Here is a 23681-nt window from a genome sequence, read left to right as displayed (position 1 = left end):
GCGTTTGTGATTTGAGAATGTATGGTAGATAGAAGCGTTTCCCAAGTGCGATAGTAACTCATGATATCTCCTTGACTCGAGCCAAATCACTTGAACAGGTTTCAACTTACAAAGACGTTCATTTGCTAAATTAGATAATAACCCGCCAGTATCAAACTTGCAATTTCAGCTTATAACCGCCCTGTCAGATTTTGGTCCGATAATTAGCGCTACCAGCGGTGAGGCTATGTTGAAGCTGCAAATATAAGCCCCATTGCGGCGGAGCAACAATGAATTAGGCTGGTGGCTCGGCTGACAGGCCCAAAGAACTTCCTATATTAAATATGAGTCACAGTCCATGGTAAATTGCCCGTCGCACCAATACCATTTCACCATAAACCATTTCTCTTCCTCAGACATCAAGCCAGAACAATGACTTCAAGCAACAAACCAGAGCGAGCCAGCTTCAACGACAGTGTAGAGCCAATTCAGGTTCCCCTAAGCGCAGAATGGGGTATCCGCGTCCCTGGTCACGAGATGATCAAACTCATATATGGATTCACCCCTCGAGATATGGACGACCGATGGATGTGCTGCACCGACGGGCCTGACAAGGAGGGAAATATCAGAGTCCGGATGTGCAGAAGCTGGAGCAGCATGGAGAATGTGGCACTGATAGGACAAGTGCCAGCTGAGGCATACAACAACGAGAAGGTCATTGAGAGGGAAGGAGGTGTCATTTCGAAAATTGTTTGGGAGAAGCCACAGAAAGATGAGTATGAGCCTATGGATGAAAAGAGGGCGAAGGAATTTGCAGTTAATTTTAGCAAAGCTTGGATGAAATGTGATTTGAAGGGGTAATTGAGAGTTGGATGCTTGGGATTTGAATTTTCCGACCTATCATTTATCTAAAGCTTTTCTGTCAGGCTTCTCATAATTATAATCGAGCAAGCCTTCATGATCATGTTCTTTGCTATCCTTTAAGGTTGCCTCCAAGTTTCAATGAGGTTTTCTCTCGGTAGAGAATTGATTTGTTCTGGTATGGTTAGTAATGTTCAATCGAGAGAACGAAGAACAAACTTCAAACTCACCTCAAATCATCTTGTCGGTTGTCCTCTTGGAGGTGAAGGCATTCTTGCCCGAGCCGTTCTGACCTCCAGTCTCTCTGTGACTTCGCAATGTTCCTCTGCAACTGGACGAGAGGCTGATGTGTACGCTTGATTGTAGGGTTGTGACAGCGGAAACGATTGACGGTTGTTTATGAGCGGAGCTGTATCGGCGGTCTGGCTCGGAAAGAGATCGTCTATGGCTTCTAAGAGATCTTCATATAGGCCTTTCATGAATGGAATGATTCCGCACATTTTTGTTGAAATGACACACGCTTTAGATAATTTATGTAAAGGCTGAGTTGTTAGTGAAACGTGCAAATTGGGATTAATCTGTTCGAGATCACGTGCTGTCGAGGCAACCTGTTGTTTCGACAGAACAACGTTACAAATAATTTCATGTCCAATCATGAAATCAATGATTTTTTATTAATCCCTGGTTGTTTTTGGATATCTCACATATGTCGTTTCAATCCTCTCGACACGAAACTCCATGTTTATCTACACCTTGTGTGACCTTCCCGACTTTGTAAAGCTGTCCGTCTTCTCGCCCGACATGCCCTCATTGCTATCGTTTGCTTGCGCATTCTGACTGTTGGTCTTCTTTTCCTTTTCTGTCAAATTCTGGCTTTCGAAAGAGCTTGCGTCTTGTTTTTCAGGTGTGCCCTTGAGCGAAGCCATGGCGCCATCGGTGTGGTCTGTGACTTTCTTGTCGTGCTTGAGATCGGACGAGACGGGGGTCTTGACTTTTCCTGACTCCATACGTAGAGAGGTATATGGGCCGTACGTAGGTTTGCTTCGCAGGGCTGATGTGATAGTTGGGAGTCGAAAGGACGAGAGGGATTGGCGTGCGAAGGTCATTTTTGCAATTGGTCGTGGAGATTTACTGCAAAGAAGATGATCGAGGATGTAAAGTTGCGGGTCGATAGAAGGATCAATTGAAACAAAAGACTGGAAGATTTGATGTAGTTGCAAGCTCGGTAATGAAGAGGCTGAACTGCAAATAATGACGACATTGTAAAAGCCGAGATACAATCGTCATCATCATGGTTGATGTCATTGATACATCAGATCGGGCCCATCGACTTCAACTTCGGTCTAATAAAATTCCGAATCATAAATTCCAAGGGTTAGTCGCTACTAACAGACGCATTTGAACTGTGTCTTGGGATAACGTTGTTTATTTTCTAGAGGTCTCGGTAATATATCTCTGGTTAAATCATGATAACAACTGTTCTCAGTGAAAGACGAGACCCGCTTTTACTTCATTCCAGCCATCAAAAGACCTCATACACTCAGAAATTAATGTCTCTAGCATGCCATGAGATTGTGGAATGACTCCCTGTATGGTGAGAGAGCAGAAGAATTGATCTTTAAGCTTTAGATAATAACCATAAATTACCTAAAAAGTATGGTCTAAGTTGCATAAACTGACCTGGTAATTTAGTCACTTATGTTCCTAGCCGACCAAATGGTCATGACCTAGGCAGACCTCGACAACATCTATTCTGCCTCTCCGTCAGGTGTATGTGCTTTTAACCCAGGACTCCTCCCTTTCGAGAAACTCAACAAACAAGGTCAAAGGGATTCCCCATCTCTGAACATCCTCAATATCGACCTTGTTCTCCAGGTCTCGGGCCATGACCTGTATGGCAACAAAAAAGTCTGTTGCCATCTTCTCTTCAATCTCCTCGTTGGCTAAAAATGTGGTTCTAAAATCCCTTCCAGTCGCTTCCCCTAGTTGTCGTGTGATCTCAGCAAGGGAGAGCTTTTCGCTCGCAATTGGTACAAACTGCCTGTTGAAACGCTCTGGCTCACGGAATGCAGCAACGGCAAACTTTGCAATATCTTCCACATCCACCTGTGGGAGACGTGTCTCGGGTGTATAAGCTGTCTTCAACATACCTGTACGTACGAGATCAGGATACATCATGCTGACCTTTGGTTCAAGAAGATTGCACATGAAAAACCCAGGTCGAAGAATTGTCCAGGCATCAAATCCAGCTTCTTGGACGAGATTTTCTATGTCTCGTTTCCAGCCATGTCCCCGACAAACCGGGTGATTCGGATCGTGGTATTGTCCCTTTTCAAGATCTTTTATGGCCATGCCGCTGGAGTAAACGACGTGTTTGACGCCAGTGTGCTTCGCCATATCGAGGATTCGCTTAGCATGAGGGACTTCGGAGGTGAAGTTTGCAAGGTTGGGCACCACGTTCAAGAAGACATGGGTGCATCCGTCTATGACTTTCTTGAGAGTTTCTTCGTTTTCCCAGTCGCCAGCAGTCACTTCAGCGCCCATTCTTTGGAGTTTTGTTGCGTTAAGGGACTCCATGTTTCGAGCTGTGGCGCGTACAGCCCACCCGATGTCAAGGAGTTGTCTAGCAACTGCGGAGCCCTGTCTCCCTGTCGCACCGGCGACAAAGACAATAGAAGGCATTCTGCTCTCTTTCTATAGGTAAGAATGATTGTTTGATTTGATAAGTTACATGAGAGCACCATCCCTGCTCTTATAGATTCACAGTCTACGATATATGCTTGTAGGCTTGTTCTTCTAGACCGGATGTATTGGCTTAGGCCTGCGGAGTAAGTTGCGGACTTCCGGTAATCGCAATCTTTTTTACCCCGGCGCCCGACATATATGGGCATCGCATTTGATGTTGATCAATTATACTTGATTTTTATCATTATCCTTGTTCAAGGACGAAGCAGCGCAACCAATACGGATGTCCCGGCTCGACACACAGCTGTACCTTTTTCAGTTGTCGTGTTCAGCCACATAAGAAAATTGGTAATCAATTCAGGTGTTCGGCATCAAAACACGCCGGTTCAAGTAAGCACAAGAGAAAATTCATGCTCGTACGCTAAATTAATTGCTAAAACAAAAGCATGTCATGACTTATCCAATGTTTCGGTGTACACAACTTGAGTTCTTTCCACATATTGGCAGCTGTTCAAGACATCTTTTGGCCACAAATCACGTATCTGAATTTTTGTTAGACGAGTTCGAAATGCGATATGAATAACTTACACAGGCCAGTAGGCGTGGATTGAGGTGTTTTTGATGTCTTTACGCACGTCTGTGAGGAACACATCCAACTCGGGCTTCGACCATCCCAGAACTCTAGTGAATAGAGCGTTACTGATTGCTTCGAGGCCGCTTGAAATATTCTCAAGTGTCCATGATCCTTGTCCACGTCAATGTCTTTGTTCTTGTCTTCGCATGATAACTTCCTTACCTAGCTCTTTATACTTTTTGTCTTTTGGCCAACGGTTTTGAGGCCATTTGTACACACGTAGTGTAACGTTCTTAAAGCCAACCTCTTCCATCTGAGATTTATAAAAGGCTATTCCACCAAATGGCCGGCCAATCTTTTCTGTGCTCTCCAGTAAAAGATTCGACCATTTATGGAGCGCTGTGTCTGGAGACATGGTACCATCGTCAGATGTAGGGGGTAGAATATCTACAACCTCAATCCAGCCACCAGGTGTTAGGTTTTTGAAGCTTTGATCAAAGAATCTTGGCCAATTAGCGAACGAGACAGTCATGAAACGGCAATAGATATAGTCAAATGGCTCGGAAAAAGTCCATTCATCCTCCATATCATCCACCTGGAACTGAACGTTTGGGGGCACCAGAGATGGCTGGATTGGGCTCAAATCTACTCCGGTCACAACCGTCATGGGGTGTTCATCGGCAAAGTCCATTGCCCAGATTCCTGTTCCCGTGCCAACGTCGAGAACACGACGCACAGGTATACATCCCTCTTTGTATATGGGAGCAAGATGAAGCTGGTTGTCAAAAGTCAAAAGACAGAGGCTGTGCTGGAAATCCAATCGGTCTTGTTCCAGATCATCGTTCGGGCCGATGTACGCGCCGTCTTTATGAGCATGATATGTTCGTCCATTCTCTTCTCTATACTTGTAAATGGTAGAGCTGAGCGAAGCAGTTGAGCTTTCCTCGTCTGTGTGACCGAGCGCTGAATCATCGTCAGTGACGTTTTCATCTGCGTCAAGCTGACCCGCGGGCTCAGGTGGTGCTTGTTCATTTGGCGACGACTGTGGTGAAGCCGTCTTTGCGGGTGTAGTTTCCCTGGCCATAACTAATACACAGATGACATGAACTATTGCTTTTAGATACGTGATAAATTGTTTAACTCAAGAGTAAAGTGACGAACGAACGAATAGAAAATGAGCGATTTATAGCATTGAAATTCTCAAAGAGGCATGCCAAGCGAGCGTCGAGAGGGGTGATTCTGGGAATAATAAGTCTAATACGGACACAAGAACTTCCCATCTATGGCTGGCCATTGGATGCAGCCACGTGAGTTATTTCAAGGTTCTTGTTTAGTCATATCTTCTCTAGTTATTCAATTGCAAACAGAACCAGCAGACACTACATGATATAGAGCTATGTGCTCACATATTCTCTTGTTCTGGTGTATTTTCGACCAAATTTCAGTACATAACTAAATGGTTTTATTAATGATCGTATTGAATTTGTAATCCTGTACCACTATTGGATCGCAGTTGTGTTCGACTTGAACTAAAAACTAACATCTGATATGTTCAATGTCATAACTATTGACCGACGACCGCTAGGCATTGACTGAGAGACAGTACCACAGATCTATACTTGTTTATGAGAACAGAACTATGCGAGAGGAACATCTCAAGTGTTCAAATTGCACAAATATGTCTGTAACTGAGCTATGAGTACGTACCCCTGAGTATAAAAGGGGGAAGATTTCCTACTAAGAAAAAATAATCCTTTCCTCCTCAAACCATTCTCTCCAGAGAGCAAGCACGAAAGAAAACTTTCCTGCCACTACAACAACTTTCTACTATCCGTCTGTATATCCATCGCCAAAATGCCGCGCCGTGCGACATTCGACGTAGATGAGGGCCGCCTCCCTGCGGGTATGGAGCGTGTTGGATACGATTCTGACACCAAGGTATACACCTTCCGGGCGCCAGATGGGACGCTCTGGGAGTCGGCTCCCGGAGTGGAGTATGGGGAGTTGACGAGAGTCGGTGGTGACTCGCCGGAAGACTTAGACTTCCGAGCGAGGAACCCACAGTTCTTCTCGTCAGAGCCGGCGAGGCGATCTGCTGGCGTCGTGGCAGGACAAGGTCCTCAGGACTTTGAGAACATCCTACCGTCAGAACCAGCTCCTTCGCATCCCGGTGATGGGCTGAAGAGAAGGACATCACGCCTGGGATCTCTCCGCCAGCGGGCGAAGTCTGTAAAGACCTCACTCGCTGGAAGTGTCAACAAGACACTGGAAGAGGTCAAGTCTGCCTTCAGCAAAACCTAATGGTGTGCTGAAGCGGTGCAAGAGCTGTAAAGCTCGGCGTGGTGACAGGGATGGTGCACTCAACAGCTGGATGGTTAATACCGGAAAGCTGCAGTGTGTCGACAAAGATGGTACTGAATATTGGCAGTACTGGAGGTGGGAGATGAGGGTTGAGGGGGTGCATTGAGGGCTGGACTCTTAGGGCTGGAGTTGGTATGACTTGAGACTGGAGTTTTGATATTTCAAGTGCGAATCCTTTTTTTTTTCCCTAGACAGATTGAGAATGGGCAATTGAAATCTTCTTATTTATAAGCGGCTTTAAATAACTCTTACGTGACTTTTAAGTAACGTGATATGAGGTTATGCGTGTTTATCACATGCTTCAGAATGTGTAGAAGCTTGCACAGTTCATCTAGAGGTCCAAGTTGATGTTATCACCACTGAAGACGGTATTGTGATAGGTCGAATGTATTATTTTCGTATAAAATTTCGACATCATACTTCTCATAGTCTGCTCTTTGCAATACGCTTGGGCTTATCACCTCCAACGATGGGTAAACTCGGAAGCCGGTAAAACCCACGGGGATGGCGGTATAATCAAGATTTCTAGCCTCAATCAGTGTCTTCTGAGATCTTTTCACAATAGTACCGGCAAGCTTTGGGAGTTTTAATTCTTTCCATGTTCAATAGATGCATCGTTGGGCTTCGTTAAACACTGGGTAGCATGAGTGAACAACATGAGCGAAGTAGGGAACATATCGCTTGTTCTTGTACGATACTAGCCCAGTTCTGTGTGAACTGGAAGCCGAACAAAGACTGATGGTGCAAGAACAGATACATAGAGAGTTCTATGAATTGGCCCAACTTAGCATTATCAAGTATCATGAGATGGAAACTTGAAATTGCTAGTATTTAGGCTTTAATCTCTCCGCCTGGGGCGCTATCTCTATACGAAGCAGATCTCGAAATAAATCTTTTTTTATATAATCATTATAACACATTGTCAAATAACCAGAGACTCTGTATATCTTTCCTCTTGTTTGCAAAGCGTATACTCCAATTCGAGTCTTGTCCTGGAGTGGCTGTTGATCACTTGCTCCCAAGACACACACTCGACCCTCTGCGACACTTCGATTTCCTCCATAGTCCCTCTAAGTCCCCCTCCATCTTTACTTTCTTCGATTTCAACTATTCTCTCCACGGCTCTCGCTGCTGCTGTACTATCCCAGACTGCCTCCCGGAGCGGCTGTCGTCGCAGGATTCTCAATACATCTCTTCGGACCACAGGGTCCCGGCACTTGGCTCCGATTATATAAAGAATCGGTATAATAGCTACATCTTGCGTGAATCTCGGTTTTGTCGATTCTTTGTAGCTAGGGTGCCCCAATGCGACTTCATCTACCATTGTGACGCATCGCCGAAATACGGGCAGAAATTTGTCGTACTCCATCTCTCTACCCGGGCCGAGACTACTGACAAGGATCCAAAGTACGGTATTTTGGAGTTGCAATAGCGTTACAAGGCGGTTTGCCTCAATATCGGAACTATAATGATTGATTGTGCTTAGCATATCGTCAAATCGATGCCGCCATGTCTCTAGCTCTTCAATAACAAGCTGTTTCGAATCGACGGATGGCACACCGTCTATGAATGATGCTTCTTGCGCCATCCAGTGTAGCCTCATGGCTCGCGCAAGTAATAACTGGTGGCAATTGGCGGCATGATCCACTGACTCAAACGCATTGCTCAAGAAAAGAGCTTCCTCTCCAGTTTCCTGCGTGTCTACCGGACTCCAGCCGACTAGATATGCACCGGCTTGCATATCGAGACGTCTCAGCTGCTTCACAACTTCCATGAAGAACAGGTTTACACTAGACACACAGCTGCCGTCTAGCATGGGACTGGGAATACTGCGCGACAGTTCTACTCCTCCTTGCAGGTGTACCATCGCCCGCTGATAATTGCCCGCCAGGTTGTCAAAGCTTGTGAATAGGTAGCATACTAATAGCGTGTTTATCATGGCTTCGACGTCATCGCCGCTTTTTTGTGCCAGAAAAAGCTGTATTGCTTTGTTGTAATGAAACAAGGCCTTGTACTCTGACTGTCTAGAACAACCATCACAGTAGTTTCGGTGAATCAGGGACAGTGCAACAGCAGCATGTCTTACTGATGGGATTGTTTGGGTGAAGAACATGAGTGTCTCGCGCCATGACTTGCTCGGGTAGTACTCGTTCAGATGCTTGACGGAGATGACTTCGAAAAATGACATGGCCTCTGCCTGGGCTGAATCAACTGGCAGTAGCATCAACGCTCTCGGATTTTCCAAGATCAGGCTGTGGTGACTTTGGTAATGTGGGTGTGGCGCTTGTCGGATGTTGGAAGTGGCGCATGGGTTTGCCAAGCCGCGGGTTGCTGTTGTAGCAGGCCCTGGGTGATGATACTGGCTTGTCTTCGCATCAACACTGACAAGGTGCGATGCCGCACCATAGCCGTCGCAGATCCGGCTCGTCGACTGACACTTGAAACATGACGGCTGAGCCTGGTCACATTTGATTCGTCTTATTCTTCATTGTTGTTGGTCAGTCCAATTTGTTCGATAAAAATGATGGCGATGAGCTAGTTGGGACTTACTTGCATGTTTTACAGCCCAGTCTTGACTTTGGGGCGAATTGCCGAGGTTTCTTCCTCCAGGCCTGCTTGCTAGTTCCGGTTTTGCTGTTCGGATCGCTCATTGCTGCAGCTAGAAGTGAGTGGTACACAAATCTAATTCAGCAGCGCAAATAGTACTCAAAGATGTTTTGAACAGCACAACGGTAACATTAAGAGGAACAATTAGTCTAGCTGACCAGGCTGGGGGCCAAGGTGAACAAAGATAGTGCGTACTTCAAATTGAGTCTGTTCATTGGTCAGTTCGTACAGGTGGATATGCCAAGGCTTACTACAAGATCCTACCAGCTCGGTCTTTGACAATCCTACATTTCATATTTGTAGAATAACTCAAGGGTCCTAATAGGTCATACCCTCGGTCTTTAGGGGCTTGTTATTTGTTCAAAGCTCATTTATTTGCTCGTTCGTACGAGTGGAGTGAGATGGTTACGTGTAGTATTAAACAATGATTTATCTTGTAAGAATGAGTATTATTAAAGGTCTCTCGGAATGTATAAGTAGTCTCAACGCCTCCCGCAATAGAACTTTGTGTAGACACAGTCATACTTAAACTTCTTTGGAATATCTTACACATCAACATGAAGCGAATTGCAGTTGCCCTTGTCCTTCTCGCAGGATTTGGAGGCAGAGTGGATTGTCGGGAAAATGCCACCATGGTCCAGAGTTTTGGAGAAGTAAGATCCTTGAATATTCATGAATGCTGCTGCCACTGTGACCAAATAATCTGACAGAATGTATAGATCAAACCTTTGGCTGAGCTCATCTGGACACCATGTTTTGACAATTTTACCTGTTCCAGACTCAAAGTTCCACTTGACTACTCGAACCCCGATATTGGCACCACGCCGATTGCATTCATGAAGCTCGCTGGGAAGAATGCAACTTCAGATTCCCAAAGTTTCTTGATCATTCCAGGTATAAACCCCCAAGAGCCATATGATTCCATAGCAACCAACTGACCCTGCATCAGGCGGCCCAGGTGGCTCCGGCATTGACCTTTTGCAGGAATACAAAGACCAGTTTGGACCGATGTTTGGCGAAACGTACAATTTTGTCGCCTTGGACCCCCGCGGTGTGGAGAGAAGCGGCCCAAAGATTGACTGCTTCCGAAACAACAAGGAAGCACGAACAGCCTTTAACCGAGCACACTACACTGGGGCCACGAACACATCCTCCAACTCATTGGAGGAACAATACTACTCAGCAGAAATCTACGGCGATTTGTGCAACGAGGAAGTCAAGACCAAGTCGCCGTTCGGCTACTATGTCACCACTCCTGCGGTTGCGCGAGACATTCTCACCTTTGTCGAGGCAGACGCGAAGCTGGCAGGCCGTGAGCCTTCAGAAGCTAAGCTCTGGGGCTTTGGCAACAGCTACGCCTCTGTCGTTGGTACTACTTTCGCATCCATGTTCCCCGATCGCGTTGAAAGATTGGTTCTTGAGAGCATCTTGGATGTTGACCAATATTACGACAACAACTGGCGCGGTAACTTTGTTGACTCGGACAAGGCGTTTGGGCAGTTTTCGATTCTATGTCATTCTGCTGGTCCAGACTTGTGTTCCTTCTGGGGACCTACACCGGAGAACATTATGTCTAGAGTAGATACAATCATCCGAAACATCTCAAGTCACCCTATTCCGGTCAGTGGAATCGACAGCAACACTTTACCAGGACTCGCCACATACTCGGACCTCAAGTCCCTTATAGCATACGGCCTCTACGAGCCGCGTACCTACTTCCCCATCTTCGCTGATACATTTGCTGAGCTGGAGAACGGTAACGCGTCTTCTCTAATTGGATGGTCAGACAAGCTATTCTTGACAGATCACGTGGATGTCATTATCAGATGTGCGGACTCGTACAGGAACAACAAGCTTGTCACTGTTGAGGAATGGAAAGACTACATCGAAGAGTCCGTGTCCAGCAGTAAGTACATTGGGGACACATTCCCGATCTGGGCACGAACAATTCTATGCCGTTCGCTCAAGCCACAGTTGCCCGACAGCATGATGGTACAAGGTAGGATTCCCTTTACCATATCGCTTAGTAGTGATGTTATTGCGAACAATTAGTCTAATCTCTTCTTGTAGGTCCAGTTACTGGGATTAACAAGCCCATGTCTTTTCCGATACTATTCACAAGCAATACCCTCGACCCCGTTGCTCCTGCGGTCAAGTATTTCCCCCATAGCTTGCCTATCAATGATCAGTTGACTAATCTCTCCAAGTGCCCACAAGATGGCTTCTCGATTTCCAGGATCAGTGGTACTTTTGCAGGAATCCGTTGGCGTAAGTTTCAAGCATATTCTAGGAAGCGATCTCAGCTAACTTTTCGGCCCTTTCCAGCATCCTGTTACACGAGAGGGAGGATCTCCTTGTTATTATGAACACATACAGGGATATCTCCAAGGCGTTGTTCCGACTGCCAATATCACCTGCCCGCAGAAGTACTTTGCATTCAGAGACTGAGTTGTGTAGATCTAGTCTGGTTATACAGTCGGCATCGGTGGGGTGAGACGATCGAATGCGTCATTTGCAACCTGCAAAGCAAAGGCTTCATTTATACAAGAGGTTTCAATCTTGAGGCATGCTGTGTAGCTCGGCATACAGTCTCGCTTTCAATTTTGTTATAGTTATTCTGCCATCAGTCTCATTCTCGGTGATTCACTCCTGCATGTCCTGTCTTTGCGGTAGTTCTTTCAACATCGGATGGCAAAAGTACGTTGATCGTCAGCAACATTATGGCGCAAGCAAAAAGTGAGGTTCTGCCCGGGCTCGAACCGGGGACCTTCTCGGTGTTAACGAGATGTCATAACCAACTAGACCACAGTACCTGGTTTTTGGGATAGCAGACGACTCGAAATTAGTTTTCATGTCTCTAGTAAACAGGAGAAACATATCAGGAAGTTGTTCTTGGGGCGAGAGACTTAATTATGTTGAGTAGTGGGTCATGTACAAGACCTTGTCACTTGTTCACAGCTCAAGCATGTTACAGGCGGGACGCTTACCTAGACCAGTGCATCATCGTCACCAACTGCCAAGGAAATAGCCAAAGGTCAGCTTCGCCCTGGGCGCTAATGTCATGCTACCTTGATACAGTAGCTGCTAGCCTTGCCAAGCCTCTAATTACTGCACGTTAAAGCAAGAAATTGTTCAAGGCACAAGATCAAGTACGTCATGTCAATGAATAATCCGTATAAACTTCACAAGATGGATCAAAGTTGAGTCAGAAGTATGAAAGTGAGAAATGGGGTATTATTGTAAAGAAGTAAGTCTATGTAATTAAATGCTATACGGCCGTCAATTTTTCTTGGGTTTCCAACCCTGCAATAACTTTTAGGTGATGATTATTTTATGTGAATGATTGCCTTGTGTTGACACGGTCAATGTCGTAAGGGTTGCCGTCATATGACTTGCGGCGCGAAGCAATTGAAGCCATTGAAGCCCGCGAGGCACGAGAGGCCCTTGAGGCGTGGGATCGTGTGGATTGATGTGTCCTGCTTGCTGTGATGGGAGCATAAGCGGGCTCATCAACCTCTGTGGAGGCATCGTCATCAAAGGTCTCCTCCTCAGCGACATCATCCTCCCTCTTCTCTCCATCGGCAGCAGCGGCGCTGTCGGTTTGCAGCTTGCGCATGAAAGCAGCGGACTGAGCGGCGAACTTGCACTTCTCGCGAATGGAAGCACCGTACTTGTAAAACAGGAAAGGGAAGGGAACACAAGCCAAGGCGAGGAAGGCGGGGACAGACGAAGCCCAGTGAATACCAAGGTCCTTGTACATGTAGCTGGTGAAGAGAGGGAAAGCGGCACCGAAGAGAGATCGGAGGACTGAGTTGGCAGCCAGAACCGAGGCGGCAAAGATGGTGTAGGCGTCAATGAGATAGTTCATGACACTGAGGAAGACAAGAACCATGCCGAAACCGAAGGGGACACCAGCAGCGATGCTGACGAGCCAGTGAGTAGAGGGGCCGTTGGTCCAAGCGAACCAGAAAAGACCGATGGGCAGACAGACGGAGCCGATGAGGCATGAGGGGAGACGAGCTTCAGGTGGGGCGAAACCACCGTTCTCCTTCTCGATCTTGACATAGCGCTTGTTCATGGGGATAGTGTACGCAATAGCTCCGAGCATACCAATCATGATACCAAGGAAAGCAAGGCCACCGACACCGGCGTTCCATCCACGCTGCTGCTGGTACACAATGGGGAAGGCACCGAAGAGCATGTAAAGGGTTCCGTAGACGATAGCCATGTAGATGGAAAGGAGAAGCACGATGGGCTCTCGGAAGAGGAGAATCCAGGGGCGTGAAAGGGCAGTCTTGAAGGATTCGGTGAGAGTAACCTTGCCACGGTCGTGATCAACCTGGCTGACGTAGACCTTGCCAGTCATCTCGGAGAGCTTGGCAGCACGGCGACGGAGAAGGACTGGGGCATAAGTCTCGGGAACAAGCAGGGTACCAAGGATCCAGAGGGTACCAGAGAAGGCACCGAGGAAGCCCATGACCCATCGCCAACCGGCATTCATACCAAGGAAACCTCCAATGATGGGACCGAGGACGGGGCCAAGGAAGGGAGCCGCAGCGAAGATGGCCATGGCGAGACCACGCTGGGAAGCGGGGAACATGTCGGCAATGGTACCGCCAGCGTTGGTAAGAGGCGATGAACCGAAAGCACCAGCAAAAAATCGCAGAACAATAAGAGTAGTGGCGTTGTTGGCGCCGGCGCAGCCAGAGTTGAAGGCAGTAAGAGCAGCATAGGTACCAATGAAGAGGTATTGGCGACCGAACATCTCGCTAAGAGGCGCCCAGAGAAGAGGGCCAATTGCGAAACCCAAGACGAAGAGGGACACACCAAGAGTAGCGACTTCTTGGCTGATGTTGAACTCCATAATGATTTGTCGAATACCACCAGTGTAAGCTGACGACACAAGGGCGACAGCGAGGGTGGTCATAGCGACAGTCATGGTGATGAACCACTTCTTGACTTGACTGAACTCCATGGGGTTTCGGGGGTCATTGGGGATCCATTTCACCCTATAAGGATCCTCCTCTGTACCTGAACCATCGTACTTGTAGTTCTGGACTTCTGGTGTGATACCAGCCTGGTCAGCGACCAATCGCCAATACGGGATTTTAGCCATCGCTGGGCTTTCTATTTTATCGTTTTCGCTCATCGTGTCGTTGTCGTATCGAGTAGTCGCTGTATGTGTGAGTGCGAATAGCGTCGATGGGTTCGGGTGGGGGAGAAAGCTAAAAACCCGTTGTCTGGAAAGAGCATGCAGATCAACAAAAGAAACGGGAGCCAAGCGACTTAAATAAGGACCAGGTTTCTTGGATCGGACTTTATTAATCGACTACGTAACTACCGGACGAATATTGTAGGCAAATCTCTTCAATTCCATGACGGATCCGCCGACCGGCGACAATACCCTGGACAGGCAAGGACGTGTGGTCCCTTGGTTAAATCCGACAAGGAATGATATCACCAAGCGAGACGCTAAGAACGTTCTAGGTTACTCCTATTCATCTATGCCTCGGCTCTAGATCCAACCTAACGGGTTGTCGGGTCCGGATCGGGCTTTTCGGCCGTAATCAATGCAAAATCCGGTGCAATTGTGGGAGAACTGAGTAATGATGAACGTGCTCGTCAACGGATAAGTAACGGTCATGGCGGGTTAGAAATCAGATCCCAGATCAGAGTTTGGAGATGCGTCTTTAGGTTTCTTTCGGGGGCAAGATTGAGTCCGCCATGACAAACCCCACGGAAACTCCATGGACATTGTATGCGAAAAGTTTGCGCAAATCGTATCATTGGTTATCAAGTCCGAAAAAACTTCTTTGCCACGGACTCTGCGTCATCCCGCTGCCGAAATCCGGTCTCAGCTTAGCAAGCGTAGGACGCGAGTCATGAAGTTATCCAATAGCGTTGTTTTCTGATATGGAGACGGAGCTGAAGTTATTTAAAACTCCTTTTCGTTATCGCATGATCCGCTTATTAAACAGCATGGGAGATCTCTCGTATCTTAGATGGGAAAGATTCTAGATTGACTGAATAGAGATATCATGCCGAGATAGTGGAGGCTTGTCATCCCATCCGAAGCGCCTGTAATTACGCTTGTTGGGCGGATACAGTGAAGGATTGTCAATAAAGCCTTTATGAATCGGTCCTTTTATCTGGGCATAATCAAGCAATTGGTATCTAAACTTTGATGTCTTGAGAGAGCATAAACTGGCTTAGTAATTCCGTCTGTGATACTTTTTGCAACGTGATTTGAAACACTTGTATTGATGAACTTGGAGGTGGCTCTCTTTGATTGTGTTGAGTTCTGAAAAATCATATTCTTATAAGTTCAAATTATCATTGAGTCCTTGCAAGTCTATAGTACATATAACATTCGCCTTACATGTCCCTACAGTAACAATTGACCGTGTTCTTGATGTTGTGATAATTAATTGATCAAGCTATAGGGTAAGATCACTGTGAAATGAAGCGTTGATCATCGCGTCGCGACACACTGAAACATTCCGCATTCAGATTAGCCGATGGAATCGCGTCATAGAGACAGCAATAATGGCACTAAATACCAGCCCCTTCCCAGCCAATTCAGCCGTCTCTTGGCTTGATCGAACCAGCCATCCGTAGATCGAGGCGTTTTCCCCATTGAGCAACGGCTGGCGATCATCATCTACCCCAATCTGAATAAGAGATGCCAAGCAAAACCCAGGTACTGTGGTCTAGTTGGTTATGACATCTCGTTAACACCGAGAAGGTCCCCGGTTCGAGCCCAGGCAGAACCTCATTTTTTGCTTCTTGGGCTACTCACCACGCTATACCTTTTGAGGGTACCAAACGAGACAGACATCACCGACGCGACTAGCCAGAACGCATCTTCATTCATGTCGTCACAAATTTCTCTGGGCCGTGCATATACGCGTCTTTATTATTATTTTATTCAGTAAAATGTTCATCCATGCCCTTTCACTCGACATCTAAGCTATGGCATCCGTCTTATCACTCTGTTGAGTTTCAGTACCTGTCTCGCTACTTAATTCTGTCTTTACCGGCTTGGGCATAATAAAGACCGCGGATACCACCATTAGACCACAAAGAGCCGCGTAAAATGCCCACATGACCCTCAAACCACTGATGTATCCTTGCTTGTCGGTCTCGCCTTGTTCTGCGTCACTGGATACATGAGTCAGATTGCCGCCACGAACAGTCCGCTGAATCAAGACTGTTCCGACCACAATGGAAATGGAAACAAAGAGACCGCGCATAAACGTGTACGCAGACATAGCCGCTGCCATATCCCTCTGTCGAACATGCGTCTGGAGCGCGATCATGGGGTTTTGGAACAGAACACCGCAGCCCAAACCTGCAATGACTTGGAAAATCACCAGCTTGACCCAGTCCTTTCGCTGACCGAGGCTGATGAAGAGGCCTGTACCGAGAGTCATGAGAGAAGCGCCAATAAGAATCACGATCTTGTAGTTTCCGGTCTTTCTCACAAATAACCCACCAAGGCCAGTCGAAATCGACAGGGGAAGAATGAGAGGAAACAAGGTGACTCCGGACATGATGGGCGAGAAGCCAAGAATAACCTGAAAGTAAAGCGGCAAGAAGTAGTCGTATGATATGAAAATGAATGAGTGCAAGTTTGCCACGGCGAAAGAGGCCACGTTGGTTCTGCTCTGGAAGATCCGAATAGGGATGATGGGGTTCTTGGCAACTTTGGCTTCCCATACCATGAAGAGTGCCAAGATGACAACTCCAAAGACGATGAGGCAAATGACAAAGGCAGAGTTCCAGGGGGCGAGTCCACCTGAGCCAGCTTCAAGACCATAAAGGAAGCAGATTGTGCCACCGATGATGAAAACAAAGCCAACCCAGTCAAGGCTGCGCAAGCCGTCAACGAGAGGTTCCTTCTCAATGTTGACCTTGAGTAGGAAGAAGAGTGCTACCAGAGCAACTCCTTCAAAAGGTAAGTTGATGTAAACTGTGTAGCTGGTTAGCTAACGTTTGGCAAGTCGCTCAGCCGGGGTATACTTACAGCACCATCTCCAAGTAACGGCTTGAGAGAAAACACCACCCAACACTGGGCCAATGGCTCCAGCAATGCCAAACACAAGTCCCGTGATGCCATAGTATTTGGCACGATCCTTCAGGGGAAACAAGTCTCCAATGAGAATCGTGATGAGCACCATGCAGCCTCCACCGCCGAGACCCTGAACTACTCTACCACCGATGAGCATGCCACTCGAGTTTGCCAAAGCGCAAATAAGACTTCCAGCCATGAAGAGACCCGTGGCACTCATCATACTCGGCTTGCGGCCAACGATATCGGAGATCTTGGCCCATACTGGTGTCACCGCTGTTGTTGATAGCGTGTAGGAAGAGCCTATCCAGGCATATTCGCGAGCCGACGTGTGTAGTTCATTGCCAATGGTTGGAAGAGCTGTAGCCAAGATGGTTGTATCTAATGCACAGAGGAAAAGAGTTAGACAAAGAGACAAGACAACAAGGCGTCGTTGAAGCGTTGTCATGTGTGGAGGAACGTATGAAGCCCCTGTCTCGACAGGTTCAAGACGGGAGCCCACAGCATCCTTTTCGTTGTGTCCATCTTGTTGGTGCGAGGAAGACTGTGGCTGTGACTGTGATTGTAGTGGCTCCGACATGATACGCTGGATGTAACAGTTAAAAATCTTGGTCGAAACGGCGCTCGTGATTATGTAGACAACGAGAATATTGAATGAACCACTTGGAGAATCTGTGTTGTTAGTTCGGTTCGCTTCGGTTCGGAGCTGACGATCCCGGACAGTGGTTCTCCCTTAAAATGGATTGGTACGAATGACACAGAGGGAGGGTTTCTTTAGGTGAACTCAATTACATAGCTAATTGAAGTAAGTGAATTTTTTTTGTATTTTTTCTCTACTCTGTAATCCATCTCAGCGTGGCATATTGAACTGGTAGGGAATCCATCGTTTCTCACTAACGAGTCGTGATGGGGGCACAGTACTGGTTGAACTTACTCGTGTCTCGATCCAGGTCTGGACGACCAGAAAGGAAATCCTCATCCGAACCGAATCGAACCGAATTTGAGCGACGAGCTAACAAACGCCTCCTCAGTAGCTTCCAGCACCCCCATCTCCAATGGGAACAGCGACATTGGAACATGACCAAGCAATGCAGGGCCTCGAACATCCGCATCTCTTTCGTGTGCGGAACCATCATCTCTTAGACCAGTTACCCCGCGAGAGATGAAGCCTGCCAGGCCCAGGGTAGCAAAGCTGGGCTACGGACAGGATGAGGGACGAAATAATCCAGTCAATTGAGTTAAGTCCAGACCAGATCGTTGTTTATTTATTTTATCCTCCATCAAAGCCGTAAAGATCTTCCGCAATTCGGAGACATCTATGAATGCGGGGGAGTTGTTTAGCGACTCTTACCCCGGACACTGCTTATGATACGCGTGTGGGGGGATACAAATTGTTGGCGACACCCTCGGTAATCTTCTCCCCGAGACGAGTGACGTTTCTATTCTGTTCTGATCTCTCTTCTGTTTGTCGCTCAAACACTCAGCAAACAATGTCTTCCACCATGGAATCAATATCACAAGAATCCCAAAGCGTCTCACCGCGCCCTCCCCGATCCAAACGTGGCCGTCTCTCTTTAGCGTGTACTCAATGTCGCAAGCGCAAAGTGCGATGCGACGCGACAACCCCCAAGTGTCGCAATTGCGTTCTACGAGGCGATGAATGCACAACTTTCGACCCGCGACGACCCAATGCTGTAGCAGTAAGAAAATGGCCACACAAGAGTTCACAGAGCACATCAACGCTGTCTCCCGTCCAGCGCAGAGCTTCGATCGTTAGCCAGCACAGCTCCCCGGCTTCGCTTATTGGGTCGCAGCATGCTGCCTCGACACCTTTATCGGCGAGTAGCAATAAAGAGAGGGTTCCGTCGTGGATTGAGCGCGCATACCAAGAGGTTCAGACTTCGCCTGAGAGCGGGACTGATGGACAGACAAATGACAGTCCTGATGTCGTTATGAACACCGATGAGTCGTCGCATCGCATAAAGGTTGGTTGGGATCCTCTTGGTTTGCCATGCAACATCGATTGATCTGTTATAGTACATGGGTTCCAGTAGCCTGCAATGCCTCACCCGCTTCATTGATCTCTTTCTCCAGCGACGAGGACTAGATCCCATTGGCAGACACTTTCGCTGGGGCATGTGCTTTACTGAGGAATTTTCGCTGCCCTTAGTACCAAACTTGCCAGATCTACCCAGCATGTCCGTCATGGAGCCCTGTATAAAGAAATACTTCAGCCGCACGCATCCTCTAATACCGGTACTCGATCATACCGAGTTCATATCCGACGTTTTACGCTTTTCCGATCTACAACAAACGTGTCAAAGTGGCCTCCAAGGCGCAATAACTTCTGTGGATGCCCCTGCTATCGTTGCAATTTATGCTGTGCTGAGTATTGGTATGGACGACCACGAAGGCATAATATCACCTACAGCCACGGGCTATCTTACAGGTGCTTATTCTCTAGTTAGCCACTTACTGAGCTTCCCATATATGAGCTCTGTCCAAGCCCTTGTTTTGCTAGCTGTGGCCATGCGTGCAAGAGGTAAGTCTTACACATATCAGGACATACCGCTTTACTGACCCTATTTTAACAGGGAAAGACGGCCAATGTTGGCATCTGCTTGGCCAAGCGATCCGGATAGGCTACTCGCTGGGTTTTCACCGAAAGATTGTTATATCGAACCCTAACGAGGACTCTGGAAATCAAGTTGACCGTCAACTGCACTCTAGAGTCTGGTGGTCATGCTATGCGTTGGAGAAATCTATGCAGCTGGAGACAGGCCGACCTAGTGCCATAGAAATCACTGATTGCGATCAACCACTACCAGATAAGAGCAGCGGATTGAATCCATGTTTTATCAGATGGGTGTCTCTTTCTCTACTCGTCGGAAAGATCAGCGAGCACATCTTCCAGAGGAGAGCAGAGAGTGCTCTTGAGTTCTTGTCGGGCATTGCACAGTTAGATCAGGCACTGATTGACTGGCTTGACGAAGGGACAGAGGACGCGAAGACAAACCAAAACGCAAAGAGCTCGGAAGAGAAGTCATTTGCCGTCTTTTTGTCTTTGCAGTTCCATCAGGTAAGCAAGATAGTCAGCGTTGAAACTGTATGGAGTGCTAACATTTCCACCAGGCTCAAATCACTCTTCTACGAGCATCACTGATATTCCCTGAAACCTCATTTCAGAATCAGGTTCAGAGGCACGAGTCCAAGATTCAGAGTATCTCTCGACTGTTACAAAGTCAGGTCACATGTGTCGAGGCTGCTCGAACCATTATAACCCAAGTCGCCGAGTTTGCAGACTGCCAACCTGACTTTTTGCTATTGACACCGACTCCGACTTTCTTGGCAGCCGTGACGCTTGCGCTGCAAACCTTTAAGAAACCACATAAACGAATGGGCCGATCAGATGGCGAGCTTGTAAGAATAGGATCTGACTACGTTGCTGAGTGCTATCGACGCGTCGGTCAGCATAGCGAGTTCGTCAAAGGCGTGCTGGAACTATCACTGCGGGTGAACCAAGTCTTGTCCGGTGACAGCTCAACTATTCAGACACCGAGATTGTCGCAACAGGACTCTCAAGATGCGAGTCTTGATCAAAGAATGTTGTCGCCAAGCCAATTCTGTGATACCAATGTTGATTCGTTCGTGTTCGACCCGTTGGAGTATTTTCAGGATCCGTTTCAAGCGATGCCGTTGGACCACTTCTGGGCGGTAATGGAGAGTGACTTTGCAACTATTGGTGATCAGGGCATGTGTTGAGATATTAGTTTAATCAACAGAGGATATAGTCTGAGTTTAGAACAGGATACCCAATTGCAAACAAGTCCACAGCGTCTTGTACCGTCAGGAGTTGCAGCTGTATACGCAGATGCCGAGCTATCCACGAAGCTTAGTTAGCGACTTCTGACGAACGTTACGAGAGCTGGTCGAAGGGCGGGCTCGACATGTTTTATTGCATGGAATTTAGATCAGACAGGGGCCTTGACTGACAATAAATAAACAGTGATGATTATGGTCGGTTTCCCATCCTTAATCACCGAGCCGAACCGTAAAGATATTCACGTACGATGGGTAACATCTAAGGATCTCGGCCATGAGCGTTTCTGGTCATCATGCCTAAACATGCAGTTGGTTCATACTGAAATGTTTCAGCTGGCAATTCTCCACAATGCTATATATGTTGGCTGGATGTCCAACAAGATACCGTAATTGAGGATCGAGAAGGAGGACGGTATTGTAAAGCCTGATACTTAAGTAGTTCTACTAACAGATCTGTAGTAACTATGCCATGATTTAGAATATCCCACATAAAGCTCCATTTGTTATAAGATAGTGCTGGAAAATAGAAGCTAAAGTAGTGTTACTTATGCTCAAACTAAATTACACACAAGAACAAGGGAAACCAGGACTGGGATCGCGCATCAACCTGCAAAACTGGGGACGGAAAGGCGCATCATGAGATCAAACTCGTTAGAGTCTAAACTCACTTTCTAATAATGTATCATGCGCACCTAAAACAGAGACCCTGTCAAGTCTCATATTGAATAAGTTACGCCATGTGGCATCCGTCGCCCCTCGTTCAAATGAACCGAGCGGTTCGGTCGAGCCCTCGGTTCGGGGATGTTCCCACGCCTCCGTGATCTGCTAACCAGCACTGCACTCCGGATTTAAGTTATTGTTAGAGGCAGTGGAGTAATCGAGAAACCTATTCGAGATGCATATAAAGGATTGAAGACTGCGACTCATCTCCAGAACTCAAAGTCAACAACAAACTACCTGACTCGTTCATTCTGTTCAGACATATCGACACAATGGCTCCATCGGCAACCACCACCATTACACAGGAGCACCCTACGCTCACTCTCCGCCCTGAAGGGATGGACCGTATCGTTATTGACGGAAATGACCGACGATACGGTGACTGGAGAGATGACCTTGTCCGTGATGGCTATGCCGTCATCAAAGGTGCCATTCCTAGAGAGCGGGCACTGAGCTATGCCAACCGTATGTATGGTCTGCTCGAGAGCTTGTAAGTACACTGGCACTGGAAATTAGCAAGTCTCCAACTAACATGCGTAGTGGTCTAGGATATAATCGCAACGACCGCTCCAGTGTTCACCCCGACAAGCTTCCCGTCATTAACGAGAAGGGTATGCTTTTGAACTACGGTGCCGCCCATGAAGACTTTGTCTGGAACGTTCGCGCCGAGCCTGGTGTAGTTGGTGCTTTCGAGAAGGCCCTTGGTACAGAAGATCTGATTGTGTCCTTTGATGCCATCAACTACGGCTTTTCGAACCGAGAGAACCTGCCCGCCAACAAGCCCTGGCCTCACCAAGATCAGGATCCCGATAAGCCCGGCTTCCGTTGCCTCCAGGGCCTCGTGAACCTGTTGCCTAATGGCCCTAACGATGGCGGTCTTATCGTCGCTAAGGGTGGCCACCTGTTGAGCAAGCAATTTCACGATGACATTCGTGGCACTGAAGACCGTATTCCTGCCTGGACCCCAGAGTGGTATGGATTTACAGACAAGGGCATGAAGTGGCTTGAGGATCACGGTTGTGAGTGGTACAAGGTCGAGGCTGACCCCGGTGACCTGATTGTCTGGGACTCACGAACTCCTCACTATAACGTGCCTGTGAAGGGTACCCAGGACCGATTTGCCATCTACACTTGCTTCATGCCCGTGACCGAGGCAACACAGGAGGATCTCATCCGCAAGAAGGACGCTTTCGAGCGCCGAGTCGGTACCACACACTGGCCCAACGCCCGCCACATCGGATCCAATGAGGCCAAGAGAAATGGCAAGACAGATCATGTTGCCCGCGACAGACCTCTTCACGAGCCCCAGCTCAATGAGCGGGCATTCAAGTTGACAGGTATTCCTTACATCAAGGCTGAGGCTCGATGAAAATCATTTGAAGATTTATATAGTATAAGTAACAACAATGCATTTTGTTTTTTGGTTTCAGAAAAATACATAAAATGAGGACCAAGCGTAAAGATAATATGATGGTAGTGAAGTGATTGAGAAACAATTGGCATGCCGTAATTGTAACATTACGCCACTAAAAATAGCGATCTACAGAGCGCGACACAGTAAGAGAGGTACCGCTAGCATTTGGTAAATAAACAGCGAACAACCCAGAATGATTGTGGGATCTGACACATATCGTCGATTAATCTTGGGAAAGCAAAAGTCATATGTGGCATAAACAGTAGTAGGAAGATCATACCATCTCACTCGACCTACGACTGTATCTTTATTCTTGCTAAGGTCAATGAACAATCACGCGTTGTCCCAGCGGCCAATTTCTCTACTACCCCAAGGCTCGTATCCCAAATTGAGCATCTACAGTAGTTGGCCGAAACATCGGACAAGATTCGACCGAGTCCACACCATCCCAATTGCGAATGTACATGCAGAAGTCAGAAATCCCAATCTGTCGCGGCAATTGCCTCGGGTCGTACTCCCTACTTTGAGGGGGCATTGTGATCGCTTCGGTTCGCTGATCTCGGTTCGGGCTCGGTTCGCTGACCCCG

At 47.4% G+C, this 23681-nt stretch overlaps 11 protein-coding genes across 11 annotated transcripts; 5 read left to right on the top strand and 6 right to left on the bottom strand.

The window, feature by feature from the left end:
* Positions 1-411: 411 nt before the first annotated feature.
* On the top strand, positions 412-840 carry FSST1_007947 (uncharacterized protein; the record flags this gene model as incomplete). Its single annotated transcript, XM_083224782.1, has 1 exon — positions 412-840. One exon carries the CDS (start codon positions 412-414, stop codon positions 838-840), a length of 429 nt encoding a protein of 142 aa, XP_083083908.1.
* Positions 841-1586: 746 nt separating this feature from the next.
* Positions 1587-1946, bottom strand: FSST1_007946 (uncharacterized protein; the record flags this gene model as incomplete). Its single annotated transcript, XM_083224781.1, has 1 exon — positions 1587-1946. The coding sequence occupies one exon, from the start codon at positions 1944-1946 to the stop codon at positions 1587-1589; it is 360 nt and encodes a 119-aa protein (XP_083083907.1).
* Positions 1947-2604: 658 nt separating this feature from the next.
* Positions 2605-3522, bottom strand: FSST1_007945 (uncharacterized protein; the record flags this gene model as incomplete). The annotated part of the gene is made up of 1 exon (XM_083224780.1): positions 2605-3522. One exon carries the CDS (start codon positions 3520-3522, stop codon positions 2605-2607), a length of 918 nt encoding a protein of 305 aa, XP_083083906.1.
* A 514-nt stretch (positions 3523-4036) lies between these two features.
* On the bottom strand, positions 4037-5183 carry FSST1_007944 (S-adenosyl-L-methionine-dependent methyltransferase; the record flags this gene model as incomplete). Its single annotated transcript, XM_083224779.1, has 3 exons — positions 4037-4067; positions 4114-4270; positions 4322-5183. 3 exons carry the CDS (start codon positions 5181-5183, stop codon positions 4037-4039), a joined length of 1050 nt encoding a protein of 349 aa, XP_083083905.1.
* Positions 5184-5953: 770 nt separating this feature from the next.
* Positions 5954-6400, top strand: FSST1_007943 (uncharacterized protein; the record flags this gene model as incomplete). Its single annotated transcript, XM_083224778.1, has 1 exon — positions 5954-6400. One exon carries the CDS (start codon positions 5954-5956, stop codon positions 6398-6400), a length of 447 nt encoding a protein of 148 aa, XP_083083904.1.
* A 982-nt stretch (positions 6401-7382) lies between these two features.
* FSST1_007942 (Zn(II)2Cys6 transcription factor domain-containing protein) lies at positions 7383-9111 on the bottom strand (the record flags this gene model as incomplete). Its single annotated transcript, XM_083224776.1, has 2 exons — positions 7383-8943; positions 9011-9111. The coding sequence occupies 2 exons, from the start codon at positions 9109-9111 to the stop codon at positions 7383-7385; spliced, it is 1662 nt and encodes a 553-aa protein (XP_083083903.1).
* A 513-nt stretch (positions 9112-9624) lies between these two features.
* On the top strand, positions 9625-11515 carry FSST1_007941 (uncharacterized protein; the record flags this gene model as incomplete). Its single annotated transcript, XM_083224775.1, has 6 exons — positions 9625-9720; positions 9787-9961; positions 10017-11066; positions 11138-11222; positions 11275-11335; positions 11393-11515. The coding sequence occupies 6 exons, from the start codon at positions 9625-9627 to the stop codon at positions 11513-11515; spliced, it is 1590 nt and encodes a 529-aa protein (XP_083083902.1).
* An 883-nt stretch (positions 11516-12398) lies between these two features.
* Positions 12399-14216, bottom strand: FSST1_007940 (major facilitator superfamily domain-containing protein; the record flags this gene model as incomplete). Its single annotated transcript, XM_083224774.1, has 1 exon — positions 12399-14216. The coding sequence occupies one exon, from the start codon at positions 14214-14216 to the stop codon at positions 12399-12401; it is 1818 nt and encodes a 605-aa protein (XP_083083901.1).
* Positions 14217-16032: 1816 nt separating this feature from the next.
* On the bottom strand, positions 16033-17718 carry FSST1_007939 (major facilitator superfamily domain-containing protein; the record flags this gene model as incomplete). Its single annotated transcript, XM_083224773.1, has 2 exons — positions 16033-17039; positions 17094-17718. The coding sequence occupies 2 exons, from the start codon at positions 17716-17718 to the stop codon at positions 16033-16035; spliced, it is 1632 nt and encodes a 543-aa protein (XP_083083900.1).
* A 910-nt stretch (positions 17719-18628) lies between these two features.
* Positions 18629-20900, top strand: FSST1_007938 (transcription factor domain-containing protein; the record flags this gene model as incomplete). The annotated part of the gene is made up of 4 exons (XM_083224772.1): positions 18629-19123; positions 19176-19680; positions 19733-20217; positions 20271-20900. 4 exons carry the CDS (start codon positions 18629-18631, stop codon positions 20898-20900), a joined length of 2115 nt encoding a protein of 704 aa, XP_083083899.1.
* Positions 20901-21952: 1052 nt separating this feature from the next.
* Positions 21953-23049, top strand: FSST1_007937 (uncharacterized protein; the record flags this gene model as incomplete). The annotated part of the gene is made up of 2 exons (XM_083224771.1): positions 21953-22170; positions 22221-23049. The coding sequence occupies 2 exons, from the start codon at positions 21953-21955 to the stop codon at positions 23047-23049; spliced, it is 1047 nt and encodes a 348-aa protein (XP_083083898.1).
* Between the last annotated feature and the right edge of the window lie 632 nt (positions 23050-23681).

This window comes from Fusarium sambucinum, chromosome II (assembly GCF_050947815.1).
Source record: "Fusarium sambucinum isolate potato_lamoka chromosome II, whole genome shotgun sequence".
Lineage (NCBI taxonomy): Eukaryota > Fungi > Ascomycota > Sordariomycetes > Hypocreales > Nectriaceae > Fusarium > Fusarium sambucinum.
The sequence above is the reverse complement of the archived record's forward strand: the minus strand, read 5'-3'. Positions and strand labels throughout refer to the sequence as shown.